The 20,281-nt window shown below is 43.5% G+C and overlaps 1 protein-coding gene across 1 annotated transcript in view; it reads right to left on the bottom strand.

Annotated features, from left to right (window-relative positions):
* PTPRT (protein tyrosine phosphatase receptor type T) overlaps positions 1-7,768 on the bottom strand; it is a 478,646-nt gene extending 470,878 nt beyond the window's left edge. The window contains exon 1 of the mRNA XM_064521396.1: positions 7,673-7,768. Within this exon, the coding sequence (XP_064377466.1) occupies positions 7,673-7,742 (70 nt within the window). The 5' untranslated portion in view covers positions 7,743-7,768. The remainder of the gene's footprint in view (positions 1-7,672) is intronic.
* Positions 7,769-20,281: the final 12,513 nt, after the last annotated feature.

Raw genomic sequence — 20,281 nt, 5'->3', positions numbered from 1 at the left:
GCTTATCGAGTCCAGAATATGAATGAAGATAACAAGCTGCTCTGCACACCCACTTGACAAGCACAAATGAACTGCAAGCTAAGCAAGAGGATCTTCCAGCTAGACAGAAGTGCAGGTATCCCCTCTTGGGGACAGGGGGACTTGAATGGAAAACACTAGGAATAGCCCACAGAGGTTTATATTGGTGCTTTTCAGTTCTTAGGAATGAGGAGAGATAGAACAAAGTAAAAATTCTTGATACCACCCCAGCAGAGTCAAGCATGGAGATAGATATACACAGCCTACTAGCTTAACATGAATTTTTTTACAGTGCCTTTCAGCAGTACATCTCCCCCCCAAAACAAACTCTCCACACAACCCAAAAAACAGACAAACAAACAAAGAAAACCCTGATTGAGGTGGAAATGCATGACTTTCTTCCCCCCCCCAAGTTTCATCGACAACTGTTTCTATTAGGGCACTTAATTCACCTCTAGAAATGCAGAATAAGATTTGGTCCGTTAGTACATGAAAGTGTGTGCATTGACAGGAGATTCCTGTCCTGGGCAAATGAACCATCAAGGACAGCAACTTCATCTTGCTGACAGAAGTACTTCTCTGCTGACGCAGCCAATACCGCCGGGATTCCAGTGAGGGCATCTCTAAAGGAAAAGGGACACCAGCCTATAGCAGTCGAGTTCCTTTAATTACCCTTTTTCCTCCCCTATTTCATCTTCAGACTCTACTTCCACTAGGTGCTCACAGCTACACATACTTTCTCCAGAAGACACTTCTGCCAATCTTCCTTTATTATCATCCTAATAAACAAAACCATATGTGACTGATTCCATTTTCAACTCAGTGCTTTTTTGCTAAAAACAAACAAAAAGCACATGAAAGCACTCTGTACACAATTGCTGTATTTGCCTACTCAGGCCTTTCTTTCTGTTTGTGAAGCTTCCCGTTCCTTTATCGAGGAAGTGACCTTTGAGCCGATACTAAGGGAATGAAGATTCACATGCACACAGATATAAGTCATTTCAGACAGATATAAGTCATTTCAGTAAGAGTGACAAATTCAGCAGCACCAAAGTCATTAAAAAAAGCACAAAATTGCAGGAATATTCCAAGTTTAGTGCAAAGGCCGCCTTCTGTTCAAATCAGTAGTAACATTTTCTTCAAATTCAAGAGTAGAAGGATTGAGCCCCAACACGGGAAAAAAAAAAAGGGGGGGATACAACTCTAGATTAAGTTGTGATACTCATGATAATGTTATTCTTTAGTACATTACAGAGAACAAGTAGCTAAATAGTCCTCCTTTGCTTAATGTACAACTTTACAAGCATGGAATCACCAACTTGCAGCCAAGAGCTGCTTCCCAGTGGTTTAACATGCAATCACTCTCTGGGAACGCAGCCGAGATCATGACAAGGATGTACATGAGAAAAGACCATAGTAAATTCCACATTTCCTCTGTTACACTGAATCTGAAGACATTTCCGCTAACAACAAAACAAAATATGAAACACAAGATACTTTCAGTGCTTCCAGCACAAAGGCAACGGCATAGCTGAATAAAGATGTTTGCATAACTGTAAGCTGCTCAGGCTGCAGCACTGATCTGTGCCCACACAACATCATCAGCTGTCAAACCCCACCGCCTTTTTGCGAGCTGAACTCAAAATATCAAGGAACAAGAGCCAGGCTCCATCCTCCTAAAATTCATGAGAAACTTGATCATTCTTTAACTGCATCTGCTGCAGAACTTGAAACTGCAGCAGAATTCACTGAGTCCACTTGAAGTCCCAAGCCCGTAGGCCCAGAGAGATAGAGAGGAAAGAAGAAATCAAGAGGCTGGCCTTGGATTGATTTACAAGTAGTAGCTAACAGGAAATGAGAAAACCAGAGACCACCAAGCAAGCTCATTCTTCCTAGGGTTTTCTGCTGTCCTGTTTACTGGGCCTTGTTCACAGTTGCGCTTCCCAGAATTATGTCATCGTTAACTAACTGTGACATCAAACAACACTTATAATCTTTCTTTCCTCCAAAGGTCGTTATTGTCTTTAACTGACGTCTCTCAATTTCTCTCAATTTCTCTTCTAGGCTGTGCGATGCCCTGACATCCAGTTTACAGAGTATCTGACATTTCTGAACTCTGATATGATAGATGGGATGTATTTATCAGATATTAAAAAACAAGTGGGTCTGATTAAATGATGTATAGCCTGATTAAGACATAGTAATTGTCTCTTCTACTATGAAGATATACGATCTTTAGAGCTTGCAATAATGAACACTAGAAGCAATCACTTACTATGTAGTGAGTGAACAGGAAGATGGGACCAGATTGTAAAAAGTTCTTTCTGACGGCCTCAATGCCATTCATCCGTGCTGTATGTGCGCTTTAGGGTGTGTATGGGAGCCCTTTTCTCCAAGTTCTTGGGTTTGTTTGGAAAAGAGCAGGACGCGGAAGGTGAGCAGCATTAAAAAGTAAAGAGACTGATGCTGGCAACACAGGCCCGTGAAAGTGGCTGTTCAGTAAAGGGATGGACAAGGACTTCCCCAAAGAAGCAAGTATCAGCAAAATGAAGCCATACCCAAGTAGCACTAGTCAGCAAAAACAGGGAGCACAACATCAGAAGAAGAATTAGAGAACAAGGAAACACGAGTTTGACTGGGGGGGGGTGGGAGGGGGACCCACAAACCTAAATTTAAAAAGCACTCTTGGCCAAATTCACCAGCTTTAATGAGCCAAGTAATACTGCTCTGTGAAACGTTCAGAAATACAATAAAAGCTGAGCACACCACATTCTTCTCAAGAATAACAGCGCAGAGCCAGGAAACATCCATCTCCGAGCTGTTCTTTGTGGAAGTGGAGCCCTGGTGTTCCTGGGCAGCAGCAGATGCACCCAAAGACACTTACATTGCAGTGGGAAATCTGGACTACAACTTTGGTCAATTTAACACAGCCAATGACCTCTATATGATGCTGTTCTTTAAACTCTCCGCAAGTAAAGCCTTGTTTGAGACTATACCTACACGCACAGTTTTGAAGCTTCATCATGCATTTTATCTATGCATTACAAGACACTCAAGAAACAGACTGAGGCAGTTTTCATAAAAAAGTAAGAAATGTATCTCTCTAAAAGCAGTATGTTTTATACAGAGATACATACAGATACTCCTGCTCCTCTTCACCCAAACATCATAAAGAGTTTGTTATGGATGTTAATTAGGCTTCAGTATTTCCATGGCACAAACAGGTAAGTAGTATTGCTCTTACTGCTCACACAGAGAGCAGACCCATGCACATCTCAATCACAGCTGGTTGCTGGATTTAAGACATCCCTCTGCCCCACTCCCCAAAATAAAACTCTCATAATCAAAAAAAAAAAAAAAAAAAAAAGTCAAAGTCAAGTAAATCTGCTCATTGCCAAAGTGTTTAGACTTGGGTGCTAATGTTGTACACCTCTCCATTTCATGCTCAGCGCTTCCCATTGAAGCAAAGAACAATGCCTGCCACTGCTATCAGCTTCCCTCGTTTATTAAATTATAAAGAAAATTACCAGAACCATAAAACAATTATTATGATAAATAATGAGCTTTAAAAAGAAAAAGAAAAAGAAAAAACACACAAGAAAACCCACACACGCATACAGAGAGAATCAGACACTGATCCTTCTGTGCTGAACGTTATTCAAAAGGATTGTCAGTGCAATGTTGAACAGATCGATTGCTTTCTTCTCTCCATTTAACTAGATTCTTATATACAACAATAATTGTTCCTGTAAAAAACAACCCTTGTCCGTATACATACATTATATATATTTTTAAACAGGTTCACAAAGCCTCAGACCTACATCTTTAGCACTATACAGGTTTCCATAGTAACAGATTGTGGTGTCTTCTTAGAAAAATACTGCAATATTCTACAGTAAACGTCCCAAATCATTCCCATAACATTATTGAAAGCTACAGCAAGTGGGCCTACACACGAAGAATAATGTAGACTCTAAAAAAGTACCTTTAAACCAGAGGAGGAGTGCTGAGGGGCTTTCAGAAGGGTAGATGATAAAAAAGGGCTCTGCATTTGTAAGAGAAGGATGACGACGTGGAGGTTCACAAATGCCTTTATACACACAGTGACCTTTCACGGCAACTGTTGAAACCAACGGTCTCACAGCAACATCTTTTTAATATTAATTCTTCATCTATTAGAAAACAAATCAAACCAGCCAGGCAAGAAAATAAAGTTGAACTGTGCTGCTAACAGTTCCCCAGAGAGAGTGAAAAGTGATTATTGAGTTAAATGGCTGCACCGTTAACGGTTGCCATGCGGAGTAGCTTACTCAGAAAGATCCATTTTTCATTGCCAATTTACTGACAGCCAAATCTGTGAGTAAATGAACTCCTAGTAAACAAATTAATTCCCCCCTCGCCAAATTCCTTTGTTTGCTCACTTGTTCCCCTTTAATCTTCCCTCTTCCCCCACAAACCATGCGTAATAAACTATCGGTTGAGGCAACTTTATGATGCAGCATCAGCGCTTGAAAGCCAACAGCTGTACGTCCAAATGTTCAGGAGCTCTGCTACAGTGAAACAACAACAAAAAAAGTTATATATGGGCAGCACTGTTGTGAGGGGTGAGGAAAAAAAAGCAGACTAATCTGGTCAGGATGTTCAGGTGAACAGTCCCCCTGCAAACCCACTGTCCCATTTTCCCCCAAATGTTTTTTCACAGCTGCAAAAGGACTGTAGTCTCTCTTCTCCACTCTATATTGATTAAAATGAGAGCTGTAGCAAAGAGCACAGCAACTGCAAGAATGTTCACCATGTTCAGTGGGAGAAAAATCACACACACAGGGAAAATATTTCCCCTGAAGGAAAGTTCCTTCGTTTCTGCAATCCTGGAAAGACGCAGCAGTTGCTAGAATTACCTGATGTTACTTTTGTCTCTTGTACGAGAAAGTAGAAAAATTCAGTTAGTAGCTGACCCTAAAAACCTCAAAAGCAAATCTGCAATTATAAACTCAGAGCCTGCACATAACTAAAAATAATTGCTGGGGAAAGAGAGTTATAAATAGAGCAATAGGGAAATTTCATAAGAAAAGGAGAAAAATACATTAACCACCTCCCTCAATACAAATCAGGTGTTCTAGCAAGAAACTACAGGCACTCACGTATAGTTTTGTGGTATTTCTGATTTCACGTATTGTGGATAACACAGAGAAGAAACTACACAAGCCAAGTAGGAATTTACTGGTGCTTTGCCCCGACTTGTGCCTTTCCTGCTCTTTGCCCCGATTGTCATGTAACAAAACAAAGCAAAGCAAAGCAACCCCAGCCAACTTCTCGCACAATGATTTTTTTCAGGATGTTTAACAAAAGGCTGCTGAATAAACACATGAGGCTTGGGAAAATAATTCCGTCAGAAAGAGCGAGCAGGGAGATTGGCATCCTAAAGTCGTGGAGACAGCACCACCCGACGGAAGACGGGAAAACGCTCCCGCAGCATTAGCTGAAGTCTCTCCCAAACTTCACAGAGATTTCAGGGATGAAGTGTGTCTGAACAACTTTTCTTTTTACCGTAAAGGCAGCAGACGCGTGCACTGGATACCGGCCGTCACCCTGGACTCCAAATTTACAGGCCAAGAAGAGGAACCTTATTCCGTAAGGCCATTCATGGAAGCAGCTCAGCAAACGTTATTTATCAAAATAGGCTGCTCTGATTTTGAACAGTTAAGAATGCACTGAAGTGGGAGGTGGGAGGTGATGCTAGTAATCATGAGACCTCCCAATCGCGATACCCATTGAACTGGCAGGGAAAACCAAACATTTCATGGCTTTCTGAAAACAGCGATTAGCCATTTACTAAGTTTACATAGGTTTAGCTCATTTTATGCTACTGTATTCCCCAAATACAACTGCTTTCTGCCCCCTAAAAAGTTTTCAGTCTTCACAATCTTCCCCCCGCCAGTATCTGGCTAAATGATTCATCAAAAGCCAAGGATCTGATCTCGACGGCGTGACAACCGCACAGAACATGAAACACGCTCCAGAAAGAGAGAAAAAGGAAAAATAGCTCCCCATATTGCTTACTCAACAAAGAAGCTGTTTAACTAGGTTAGATTTCCCTGTGTTTCTAATAAAACCAAACATGTGCAGTTGCCTAGCAATGTAAACAAGATGCTACAGTTTTGTCGAACAGCACCAAATTGATCACGATATCTACTTCACAGAGCTGACCGAGGTCTCTGGTGCCATTCTGGCCCTTCACACATCAAACTTTCTTTTAAGCTGTGCTGTACTGAAGATGCTGCTGAAAGGTGTGCATAATGCTCTGCCTGCCTGCTCAGCATTGGCTACACTGCACGATATTTCTGTTTTAAAGAAGCGAGACAGTCATCTGAGCTCTCAGTCTTAACTAGGAAAAATCTGCCACTAAGAGAGATAAACTAAGCTTAAGCTTGCTGGAAGTACAAAACCCAAGTCTCAAGAACTGAGATTTATCCCTGCAAAAGCAATGCTGTGCAGTAAAATTTTGCTTATGCATCTTAAACATGCAGATGGGAAAAAAAATTTATAAAAACTTAGAAGGCTAGAGAGACATGAAGTCAGGAGAGAAGGAAGAATCATGCCCCCCTCTCCCTTAAGAAAAACTGCAGAGGGAGAAAATTAAAAGAGCCAAAAGAAAACAAAGTCACATATACCACAGATTTACCTACAAAATGGCACAAGGGGAGCAAACCAGCTCTCTAAGCACCTGTCAGCTTGAAGTAATTCCAACTATGCCTAAAGGAACTTGCAAGAGGGGAAAAATAGAAGGCTGCTATTAATGCGCACATGCCATGGAACAAAGTATTCCTTGACCTCGGAGCAACAGAGATGCCAACAACTGGGAAGGACCCAGTCCAAGTATCTAAGCCCCCCCAGACAAAGTTACTCGAGCCGTGGGATGTGAGGGGAACCGGGGAGAAAAAACTGCCGCTGAACTTCTAAGAACAGCTCCGAAAGCCCCTGCCTGGCTCGAGGAGGAAGGCAGCGACTCCTCCCGAGGCGGCCCATCCTTCAGATGCTAACTCCTGCCTTGGACTCTAAACAACTGTTTACTATAAAAAGGACTCAAGTGTCTCAAATCCGAGAATGAACCTGACACTCGTTTCCCACCACACACAACTTTCCAGGGAGCAAGGCTCCTCAGCCCCAAATACAGCTACCACTATTATACAATACAATCTCCCGCAGAGCCGAGCAAAGACGGCAAAACCTTTCAAAAGCACGCTGCTAGCATGGAAGCATTGCCGGGATTGCGATGAGATTCAAAAGCGACGCCTGCAAAGGACTTTTAGCAAGACTGCTCTTTCCCTTGCCAACCACCGGGCTTCTGAGAGACCTCTCAGCCCTGCCCGCTCCAGGTCTTTCATAAAAATAAATAAAAAATACCGAATATATATATATATATATATCTTCTCTGTACGAGGCCGAGGAGCGTGGGGAGGGCTGGGGAGGGCAGAGCGCCGAGGAGCTGGGTGCCCCGCGGCTCGCAGGGCCCCGGCGGCGGCGGCCAACTTCCCCGGGGAGCGGAGAGCCCGCGGCGGGGCGCCCCGGCCGGGCAGCGGGGAACCGGGAGCGCGGAGCCGGGCAGGGGGGAGCCGGGCTCCGGCGGCGGAGCGGGCGGGCTGGGCGCACTCACCTGCGAAGCCCTGGCCCTCCGCCTTCGGCAGCAGCTGCAAGAGCAAGACGATCGCGGCGACGCCGGGCATCCTTCCGCCGAGTTCACCTGCCCCGGCCGCTGCCGCCGAGCCGCTGCCGCGCCGCCGATATCGCCCGCATCGGCGGCTGCGGAGCGCCCGGGAGCCGGAGCCGGAGCCGCGGCGCTGCTCGGCGGAGCCGCCGAAGTGCCGGCGGGAGGCGAGGGGGAGCCGCGGGAGGCAGGGGCGGGAGGCTCCCCCCAGCCAGCGCCAGCCCCCGCCGCGGCAGGGCAGGCAGAGACGGAGGGATTCCCCCCCCCCCCCGCCCCGAATTAAGAGGCTTTCTCAGTTTTTTTTAATCCCCGTTCGAGCCCAGCTGCACGCACAAAAATCTGCTATCGGCACAGCACCGCGCCAGCACATCTAGCCTTCCTGCTCGTGCCCTGTTTCCAGCGGGGACGGAGAGCAAATGCAGCATGTGGCATTAAGCAAAGAGCTGGAATCGCGGCTGGGAGCGGCGCGGAGGTGGGAAGGGAAGAAGCGACCCCCCCCCCTGCGAGGGCCAGACCTGCGAGGAACGGCAGGTTTCGGGGGGTCCCTCGTTAGATCGGCTGCTATGAACAGCTTACAGGCATTGTCAGCCGAAAACAGTAATTTTGTCATTAACTCTCCCCAAAGTAAAGTGAATAACTGCTAAATACCTAATCACACCATATACTGCTGCCCCCGCAGGCTTTATACACAGGCAGAGGCATAATCTTGGTCAAATTCCTAAAAATCGCTTTTCAAGGGCTACTTCTTTACCAAATAAACATTCCTTGCCTAAGAAAAAGTACAAAGCCAGCAGACACATCGGTATCGATCAGCCACCCGGGCTCAGATCTGCACGGGAAGAGGCGAGCGATGACCATCTCGCCTGCTTAGCCATCAGCACAACGGGAGATTGTTATTGTCAGTAAGTTAACTTTCCAAAAAATTAAAAAAAAAAATAAAAGCCCGTGGTACTAGGTATGCTTCTAACAGTACTTCAGGTTTAACACTATTTCCTTATTAATTTAACACCGCTCTTCTTGTAACTTAATTTCTCTCCTCCTCATGATTCCTCTAGCTCTTTCCAATTCCCCCTCCTCTCCCGCACTGGACCTGTTTTCTCCTTGTTCTTGGAGAGCTTTTTTAGCGGATCACACGGTCAGAAGGCGAGGGGATGCGCCGGGGCGAGCACAGCCCGTAGAGGGTAGTGTTGCACCAGCAGTAACCGCCTCCTGCCCCGCTCCCCTCCGCTTGCAAGCCGCTTTTTGGGAGGAAGGTGCATCATTTCCCCAGACTCAGAGCGGAGCTAGTCGGGTCTGGACCAAGCACACAGGTTCTTCACCAGAAGGAGCAGCTGTGTCCTCCTTTGCCTTCCCTCCCCCTTCCCAAAATCAGAACAAGATGTGCTCTACCATTCATACCAAATCACCTTTACAACTGCCACTTTGCATTTAACACACAATGATAAAGAATTTAGAGCTCAAAAGGCTGGAAGTCACACACAAAGTATGAAGGGGGATTTCCTTGAGGATGCTGGAGGACTGCAGGCCCATCCTGACAGACAGAAGTTTCTGCCTCTGTTGAAGATACCTTCGGTGGGGAAGGGAAGGAGAGTGCTCCTGGGCCACTGCAAGGCGCAAAGGGAGAGTGTGCCTGTGCCCTGGCAGTGCTACTTGGGGACATCAGGGAGAGGGTAAATAGCTGGAAACAGAGGGCATCTGCATGCAAACGCCATTGCCTGACAAAGCACGTGTGCCGCAGCCCCTCGAACAGGCTCACGTACAGGGGTAGGGGAGACTCCCAAGCCCACTGTGGAGTAACTCAAGCAAGGAGCCTTGTGGGCTGAGCACTCAAATCTCCAGTTCAACATTTTGAAGTCACAATGGAAATATTTGACCAGACAAGGGTTGGGATGTTAAGGGAGCACACTTCCCACCAGCCAGGCTTCACCCAGTGAAGATGACTTCCCTGTTTGCTGCCAATATCTATTTCCCCAGAGAATTAGGCTGCCTGGAAGAGAAGGTGGCAACTGGTGGCTCCCTGCTCAGACAACCCAGGAAGCCCGGAGCAAAGCAAGGAGTGGGACCCGTATTCCAGATCCTCAGTTTCCTGCCTAACTGAGGAACACTATTTCCAGTGGTATAATCTCCCTTTTGGAAACCTGATTTAAAAAAAAAATCAGAGATGAATTTCCTCTTTCAAAGGAAGAGCTCACTCTGCAAAATGTTTTATTTATCCTGCCTGCAAAAGGGTGAAGACTAACTCCTCTTCCCCCAGCTGCAGCTGTGTACCAGGGCAACTCCAGCAGTGCCACATGCAAGGGATTCGCATGCACACCTTGCTCACAGGGACAGGACTTCCACGCTGTGACCAGATCTTTATGCACAAGACAAACTGAAAAACAGATAGCAACAAAAATACAGACATCATCTATTTCACAGTAGCCTGCAGATAAAGAATATTGTACAACACCTATATTAATTGAAGCCAAGTAGTGTCCTCTTTCAAATTCTTCCTCCCCCCAACACCTGTGTTCACCTGTGTGAACAGCTTCAAGAGTTAATATAGCTGAATTCCAGTAGTATCCAACATCCATCAGCAGAACTGAGTTTGAGGACATCGAAGTTTTTTGTTTAAAACCAAATCCCCCACCAAGCCTCCAGCCAATGAAATATGATCCTTACGTTAGATGTCAACATCATTTCAAAAATTATGGCCTAAAACTAGCTTTAGCAGAGTAAAAGAACAATTGTAGAAGCAAGAACACAATTAGCAGTAAAGGGAAAGCCTTGAGTAGAACAGCAGAACAGCAAGGAGACAGAAGATGTCCCTATCCAAGTAGTCCGCTAAGTAGTACAAAGGATGCAGCTAGTGGAGTAGGTGTGGGAAGAAAGTGCTGCCACCGTTCACTAGCGATGCAAGGTGCTTGGACAATAAAAGTGGAGGGACTTGAACTACAGAGGTGGTGCAGGTAAGAAATGAAGAAAACATTGTGGAAGAGCAAGTTGCAAAAATAGCCCTAAATCAAGTGACTGCCGGTTGTTTTCATCCAAGCTAAATAATAGGGAAAGCAAAAGCATGTCCGTAACTTGTGTTCAAAATGACAAAATCTGATAAACTAAGTCACTTACTGAGGTCATCTGGACCAAGGAGCTTAGGGAGTGGAGAGCAGAGAAGCTTAATGCTTCTGCCAATGAAAGGTGTTAACCTATGGAAAAAATCTGCATCCTAAGCAAAGTGAACAAGGTTGGAAGAGAGGACCTTTACCTCTAAGCGAATAAACAAGAAGAGGTCAGAAATAAGCAGTCTACAAGAATCCGGAAAAAGGATGGATCAGAAGGGGCAAGTATGCCTTAAACATCTAAAAGTAGGAGGCTGTACATTAGGTTGAACTGAATTAGACTAAATTAAACCTTATAAAGGATTGTCAGAACACAAAACCACTTTGTGAGAGGAAAACAAAGAGCAAGAGAAGATGTGGGGTGGCTGCAGGGGATTTTTGTTAAAAACAACGCTGAACTACTAACATCTAATTGCAAATTAACAAGCATGAGCCCATACCGAACAAGGGGAAAAGCAGTATGAGCAGCTCGTAGGCTTTTGGCAAAAAAAACTATGAAGATATAGAGCTAAGCAGAAAATAAGGTAAAGTGTAATACAGATTTTTCAAATGGAGATTAGGCAGATCCCTTGCTTTTTTTAAAAAACATAAGTTTTGCTAATAAAAGTAGTGCAATCAGATCACATCCATCGAAACATCCTTAGAACAAGACACAGGAAAATAAGTATTAGTATAGAAAACAGCAGCAGCAAAGAACTGTCCTTGAAGAGAAGGGCAATAATAAGTAGGGCTGCAAGCTAAGGTCACAGGTTTGTGAGGTTAGCAGTTGGGGTCTTTTACAGTCTTGTTAAAGTTTAATTTTTACATTAATACTACTGGGTCTGTGTTCTAATGAAATACACTGGTGACACAAAGTCAATAGAAACTGTTGACACAGAAGAGGATTGAAATGGTCTTTAAGAGGACAACGTCTCCGAGGTCTGGATGTACAGCACTGGGATGAAATCCAACAATAAGAAGTTGTATAACTAGAGATGGAGAAGAGCAACAAGATACTATAAGCCAGGAATGTATCACTTAAAAAGAAACAAATGTATTATCAGTATAACCAGTCTGCAACCAAGGGAGCCCCTGAAATTCAAACAGGGCCATGATTTTGGTTCAGCGATAAGCCACCAAGCAAAATGAGGACGAGTTATGTTCCAAGAATTCTCACACTAACCATCAACTAACACATAATGCTATAAGGTAAGTAAGTGCCTGTGTGTGTTTATACACACACACATGGTCTTGTTAAATCTTTTTCTGTAGGCTAGTACATGCTACACAATGTTATTTTATAAAAGCAGCAAAAGAGGATTTTTAAATCTGATATCATCTTAGTGTACTATGATAGTGTCTCAAGTAAGGTCTTGAGTGGCTTAAAAAGGAAAACATCACCATAAGTTCTGAAGTTTCCTTGAGCCTGTTGCTTGAGGCTCCTAGACTCCACAAAACTGCTCCCTCACTGCATCAGAGAAGAAGGGAAGCATATTTAATCCTTAGTTTTGCTCACCCACAAACAATGCAGTTAGCCCCTGGAAAACAGTGTGCCAAACAACTGAAGGGACTGTCATGCTATGGCACTAACTGCATTAAACCTCAAGAAAACAATCAAAAAAAAATCATTGCATGGACTTGAATCAATACATATGCTTTCAAGGTATTTCAAACACGCAAATCTCTAAATATGCAAACCTGCTGTCAGGTTAGAATATAAACAGAGGAATTCATCATGTCCCTTGCAGTCTCCTACCTCCAGCTGTAAGCCAACACGCAGGCACTGGCTGGGCTACAGCTGCCCCACCAGCAGACAACCTGGTTCCTCTTCCTAAAAATAAGAGAGGGATGCACCATGGCCCACGTGCTTCTAAGGATAAGAAAGTGTCTTCTTGCAGTTTTACATGCTTCTTCAAGAGGATATGAGAACACCAAAACACAGTTGGAACTTAAATTCCTGGTTATAGGCAAATTCCTAGAGATATAGAAGGCACTTTGTCCCATATATACAGGGTTGTATGCCTGATCACTGCATAAATTTCATTTTTCTTTGATAAATTTGGGCACACATTCAGATCAGTCTGATCTGGTACAGTAAACTTTTTTCTCCCCTAGAGCAAATAAGATGGATATATATACACACATATACACATGTGTGTGTGTGTATACATATATACACACATACACACACTGCAGTTTCCATTACAGCACTATCTGTTAAGCGGTATCTTCCTCTGCAATTAATCAGCAGGGTTTGCTGACGAAGGTAAAAGGTAGAGTTCCCCTACAGTTCAGGGCACAGAAGCCCTGTTCCCACTTCTTTGCACTGTACATTGCAAATTTTGCCCTAGGATGAGACCTGTTAAGTTTTTGTTGCCAGGGATTGGGAGGATGAGAATGGAAACTTAACACCTTGTGCAGTTCTCCCAATATCACTTGTAACATCTCCCATCTCTTTTCCTGATTTCAATTTCTATTATTGAAAACAAAACTTTGTCACCAGCATTGGCTTCAACTCACCATATGGGCTTTTTTTTTTTTTTTTTTTTTTTTTTTTTTTTTAAGTGTGTACATACATATACTCCATCCCCACCAAACCCCCCCCCCCCCCCAAAAAAAACCGCACAGCTGCATGGCATCTTATATACTGAAGAGTTAAGAGTAAGCCAACTCTGAGTATCACTGGAGACAAGACCTCTGCCCAGCTGCCTGCACCCCTTGAGTAGTACCTTGTCTGTTTTTCACTCCTTCCGAGTTATCAGCACATCTGCAGAAAGCTATGTGTATAAATACAGACACCAGCCATCTGTTTTAATCTGGTTACAAGATGAAATCATTAATCGGTCAGACACATTGGCATTGATCTCTTATGCATCACCCTCATTAATAAGTTCCTCCCTTTCTGAAGGGAAAGAAATTAACTACCAACTATCAATTATTCAGAAATACAAGTTCACCTTTATACTAACACAACAGCACTTCATGGGAAATGCTAGAAAAGCCTGTGTCTAGCAGTGTGTCTTGACAACGCGGTATCACCAAAAAGCAATGCGTTAAGACTGCAGGCAGACACAAACAAACAGAAAGCCAGCAGCATCCAGAGGAAGTCTCAAAATGCCGACCAACCCAGCGGCTGCTCTCCGATAGCAGCAGTTCAGGAACTTCACCTCTTGGTCTTCCTACATAACAAAAAAGGATCAGAGTTAAAGCATAGGTGTACTCTGATAAGCGTCTTTGTAAATAAAAGGTTACCCATTTTCAGGGTCTTAGCTCAACAACTCTCAGATAAAAATTAATTAGGAAGATAGCTGCCACACACTGTGGTCTGCTTGTCTACATTATGCTTCTTTTAAAAGCCTGAGGAGCAGAGAAGGTGACACCAGTTGCCTTGTGCTGCTGCTGCTGCAGGCTGGGCTGGAGGAAACCGTCTGTTCAGAGCAAGGATATTCCTTCAGGAAAATGCCTGAGCATGCAAGGAGCTGTCTCCAGTGGCCAAACAGCCTGGGAGGACAGGGACCAAGAAATCAGACCCGGCCAAAAGGAAGCCTGCAACAGCATCAGTCAGGGGCTGCAGAGAGGAGCAGGGAGCAGAAACACAGCCAGGCCTTGGCAGGAATAAAGAGAAAGCAGCTTGCCCCGAGGACCCAGCACGGGTGCTGCGGCTGGTGCAGGAAGCCACAGTGGTGTTTGCCAAGAGCAAACCTGAGGGACAAGATCCACCCTGAAAGACTCCCGGGGACAGGGGAGATTTGCTCACCCAACATGTTAGCTCTATTCAGTACTCCCCAGGGCAGGGTTTTCACTACTTTAAGAAGTTTGGTGTTCTGCTCTAGGTTATGATAAAACCCTTTGAGTTTTAACATTCCTCATGGCCTTGGGGTGTTCATTTTAAGGAAAGACATGCAAAAAAAGATCCCCTGCAGAGCACTGGTGGACCCATGCTGCTGTCAGAGTAGTGTTCCGGCATCCCATGTAGCATCCTTTGACCAGCGTATCATGCTCTGCTTACAGCATTTGCTGCGTTGTGACTAAGAACAGATCCAGTAGCTGGAACATGCCTGATATTTTTGAAGTTGCATAAAGCTGGAGACCCTACCTCACTCTGGCAGAGCGGTATCAGCCTGGGAAGTAACCAAAACAGTGAACTGAACAACTCTATAAATGCACTGCTTCTAGTTATAAGCTCAAACTAACAAGAACTTATTTTCAAAGTAAAGAACATGGACATGAAAATAAGGGAGGAAAAGTATTTTTCTAATAATTCTGTTAATTTGAGCTGCTTTTAAAACACTGAACAGATACAGTTCACATTCCACTTAGTTTTAACTGCTGTTAAGTATTGTGATGTGCTCCTCAGACGTACAGTGCTATTACCAAAATGTAATCCTTAATTGGGGTCACTAATCTCACTAAAAACCTCCACGCATGTTACATTTGATACAACGTTTTCCTGTATGGACAGTATTAAACAGGGACATTTGGAGCAGTTATATGAAATAACAGCAGGTGGCTACATGTGTTCTACATGGTTTGCCAGCGGACACTGCCATTAAACTGGGAAGCAGGCACCTTTCCATCAGCACAAAAAACAGGGACAGCTCTTCCAGGTAAGGGATGCTTGCTGCTATCTACCTTCAGACAAGTCACTGATTCTGTGATGGAGGTAGGAGACAGAGAAACATCCAAAAAGTGGTGTTAAACCATAAGACAAACAAACAAAAAACCACACACCACACACAGACAGGAAAGGTATTATGCACAAAGAAGTTCACAGCTTTGCTTTTGAGAATTTTTTTTCCTCCTACACATATGGCAGAGCTTACTGTCATGACAGGAGTAAATGATAGAACCATGGTAATTCCATTACCATCTCTGGTAACCATTTTTTCCACCAGCTATAGTTCAGTGTTTGCCCTTGACCACTTTTTTTTTGGGGGGGGGGGGGGGCAGAGAAGGGAGAAGGGAGAGCAGGGAGTAGAAACTCGATGCATGCATAATAAGCCAATTGCCATGATACACACAGAGAAAAGGGATAAAGGCAAGGGATTTCTGAAAGCCCCTCACATGATCTGTTTATGCCCTGAAGCTTGTGGCTTGATTACCCTTCTCATATCAGCTAGTGTAACTACAAGAGTTAATGGCAGTAATGAAGTTACTCAACTTTATTGTACTGTGGGCTACTGTGTATACTGTAGCCATTTTCTTTCCTCCTCCAGTTTCACATCACCATCATCATTTGCTTTCTCTGAAGCAGCCCATGCCTATTTACAAGCAATTCAGGATGTGGAAGTCCTCTGACAAGAAAGTGTGGTTATGTATATTTAGATGAAGATATAAATATAGATGAGATTCCCTCTAGAATTTGTTTTTCCTCACCATTAGCTAAGCCATTCCTTCACAGCATTTTTCATATAGGAGCAACACAGCCTGTGCTCTCTGTGGCCCACCTGCCAATGGCACCTCTGACATGAGGGATGGAAACCCAACACGGTTTGCTCACAGCAATGTTTGACAGAGCTTGTAGAGTTGGTCTTTCTTAGATCTGTTATAGGTCTCATTTATTATGCCAAGAATCTCCAGCAGAAGTTACACAACCATACTCCCTCCCAAATGAGTGCTCCCAACACCTTAGTCCAGCTGAGTCCTGACCTTAACCTTAGGACTGCAATGGCTGCCAGCAGCCAGGGCTCCATTGCCCTCAAACCAAAGCAACTCAACCCCAACAGGATTTCTTGAGCAAAGATTAGAAATCTCAGCAATGGCAAATCCAAATCTGATCAAGTACAAGATTTAATAAATCATCTTCTACAATACAACTCGAGGCACAGATCTCCCACCTTGTTGTACCAGAGAGGCCCGAAAGGGACGCACTGGGAAGGGTAACTCAGCAGTTTAGAAACTGAGTATTTCAGTCAGCCTAGGCCTCATGCTCCAGCTTCTCATATAAAAATAGGTTTAGTTCATCCCTGTACCAAAGTACATTCTGATTATAAATACACAAAAATTTACCATGCTCAGTTACTCAGGTTTTAGAGACCTTAAGTATGCAATTCTGCAAAGAGAAAAGAGCCAGCTGAGAGGTACCTCAGAAAACAGGAACAGGAGCAATAAAACCCCCGAATACTTGAAGCACTTTACAGAATTTCAGCCAGCTTCCTTCCAGACCTGTGCTAACTAGTTCATCAGCTCTCACTTCCTCCCTCAGTTTCTTTACCTTAATTCTCTCTTCCTTTGCTCTCCTACACTGCTGCAACACACTTGCCCCTGCCCTCTCCCCCTCCTTTATTTAAATCTCATGCTAATCCATAAAAAAGATCCCTGCATGGGATAATTTTGGTCTTAGAGCAAACTGATTTGTCCCATGGAAGAGCCTCCCCCTCTCTCCACAACTGCAGATAGAGCCTTGGAGTTTGAAGCTCCCAAATCCAACATTTCAAACACACACTGAAAGTTAGACTGGATTAAACCAAGCCTAATGTGTGTGTTACACGTTATCACATACCTGCCTAGAGAAGCATCCTGGGCACAGAAACTGTGTATACAATGCCTAACATAATGGGACCATGAGAAACAACCATAATAAATGTGGTTAATTATTAAAGTGCAAGACCTGGCAGAAGATGATAGGGTACTAACACTTTCTCCAATATCCCCTTTTACTTAGTGTTCACATTAGAAAGTCTAAATCACACTCAGCTGCACCAATGAAGCTAATCAAACAGCTCCTCCTTACAAGCCAAGTAATTGATTAGTAAAAATATTATTATATGCTTTTGCAGCCCAAGCTTATTAAGAAACAAGAGAAGCTCAAGTAGAAATGAAACATGACTGTAAGGATATTTGGCTTATCACATCATACCAAACTCCCAGTGGCAAATCCGTTGATAACTCGTGATTGCTAAAGGAATTATTGATGTCTTTAGTGTACATGTATATTTCCAGTTATCTTGATGCAAGTTCTACTTTAGAGGGATTTTTTTTCTTCCTAATCTTCCCCAATTTTTAATACTAGAAAGAAAGAATTAACAACAATGACAGTTCTAACTCTAGCTAGTGTATCTGCAAGGCATTTCCCCCTCTCCTCCCTACATCAAAAAACAATGTGACAAATTATGGCTGCTTCTTTCACAGTCTCACTCTGTCTTCCCCTCCAAGCACACGAATTCCAAAATGCTAAAATGAAAATTAGGGTTCCAGATGGTGCATTTTGCAGATTCCCAGTTGGGCAGTTGGTTTTTAACTGCCCAGTTCAGTCAAACACAAAATACCAGTAAAAACCATTTGAGTTAATCAACAATACAGATACAAACTGGAGGTTAACAAAGAATGCTTTTTGTAGTTACAACTAGCCAAATTTATAAAGACAAGGTTTGCCAGAACAGAGCAGGGAAGTAACAAACCTTTAGCATTCGCAAGCATGAAAGCCTTTAGCAAGTTTTTCCATTTTGCAGGTATAAAAGCAAGCATCTCTGCCACTATCTGGATTACCTGGAAATACCATGAAAGTAAGCTGATAGATACAAGAGTTCTTTAGGAAGAGGAAAGAAAGCAGCCTAGAACATTAGTAAAAAAGGATGAATTATTCTAAACCTTGTACAGTTATATTCAGTCTATGATGTTGTGTTTTAGCTCACATTAATCAAACTGTTCCCTTGTTATGAGATCTTGTACTTAGGGGATTTGAACACATGCAAGGAAGACCAACTTGCATCTTCACAGGAGGTGTAAACCTCCTTCTGTACAGCATGCTAAACACCAATTCTGTATATACGCCAAGGAATAACTAGAGGATCACATCCATCAGATGCTTGTTTGAGAGCATCAATGCTTACAGAAGACCATCTAGAAGACTTGCAGAACCCCAGAGTAGCCATTTTTTAATTGATTGCTTGAAGCTTATAAAGCAGAGTCTGTACAGATATTTGTAAGTGGACATAATGATATAAAATATTTTTATTATTACTGTAGCACCACAGGTAGACATGAACATTATCAAGAAAAAAAGAGACCACCCCAAAAAAGAATCTTATGTCTTCCTCCTCAGCAATCCCCCCACTCCCCCCCCCCCCAAAAAAAAAGACCCCCAAACAAAAAACCACCCAACAACCCACTTAGTCCCTTTAGAAGATATACTAAGCATTCATCAGTGTTTGTTAAGGTCACATTTTCCTCTCAGTGCTACAGCACTGAACCCTCGTGGCCTATGCGGACCATACCGGGCATTAGCAGAAGACAAAAGGAAGCCAGTATCACACAGGACAACCCATAGTCTTATGAGGTAAGACGACTGGCCCTAATTTACTTCCCAGTCCATCTTCTGTTACTTTATGAGTCTTGAAAGCAAAGAAACAGCTTCTCTCTTCATGCCAATATGGTGCTAGAGACAGAGGAACTGCTGGAAGCTTAAAAAATGCCACCTGCCCTCTCCCCTTTGCTGATCCCTAGTTTAACTTTGCTTCCTGCTTTGACCTCACCAGCCCTCAACATGGTCCATCTGTCTAGATCAAGCCTCAAATTAGCTGGCATATCCTGCAGCAAGATCAGAATAAGGAGGCCTTATCTTGCCTCTCTGGGCAAGTCAGTAGTCAGTCATTCAGTCCCACTAAATTCTTGTAGGTATTAAAGGGGAAGGAAAAAAGGGGGTGGGGGGAGAGTGTATGCACCTGGTCAAGGTCAAGCAGTGTCCACTCACATGAGAGATCAATGGATCTAGACTGACATCAATTGGATATTGCACCCAGTCCAGAGGTTTTTTTATTTTGAGACTGGACTTCAGCTGCCTACTTCAGATAAGCATAATGTAAGTGAATTTGGCTTTACAGCTACCTAAATAATCAAATAAAGAGTCTTTGCTTTTGTAAGTGCTTGTAAAGCAATCAAGAACTGACACAACCCAATGTTCCTTTAATAGTAATTATCATACTTCAGGGGGAAAAAACCCCTCCTCGAACACCAATTTATTTTCTATTTGAAAGCCAGTCTTGCTAGTTATTAGATATTCTCCTTGCTATCACTGTCAGTAAATTATTAAACAGCTGACCAGGCTTTGTTTTAAAATGATTCTCTTATGAAGCTCCCCGATATATTTACCATGAATACTGAATGATTCGGAGGCCTCTAAGGGCACATGAATGATTTCTATTTACTACCTTTAGCAAAAAGCCTGTGTAATTAGCAGCAGGAATCTGACTTGAATCACAGCTACTAGTGATATTTCCAGCTCACTTACGCAGGGCCTTTTAAAAAAAGGAAAGCTCTAAGCTTTTGATGGGAGAAAAGATTTTAGCCTAGGAAGTTACTAAGTGGCTGTGCACTCAAAGAGATGCATGAAGAATCAGACCCCTACCGGGAACGTGGCGAGGATATCCATACCCAAAAGCAGCCGCCTTACCCACTTAATAGAAAAGAGAATTTATAGAGTTCTCTGTAAAAGCAGCTAATCTCTTCTCCAGACCTCCTGCTACCAGATTGCACGGCTATC

The sequence above is a fragment of the Dromaius novaehollandiae genome, chromosome 16 (genome assembly GCF_036370855.1).
Source record: "Dromaius novaehollandiae isolate bDroNov1 chromosome 16, bDroNov1.hap1, whole genome shotgun sequence".
Classification (NCBI taxonomy): domain Eukaryota; kingdom Metazoa; phylum Chordata; class Aves; order Casuariiformes; family Dromaiidae; genus Dromaius; species Dromaius novaehollandiae.
This window is presented reverse-complemented; position numbering and strand designations above follow the sequence as displayed.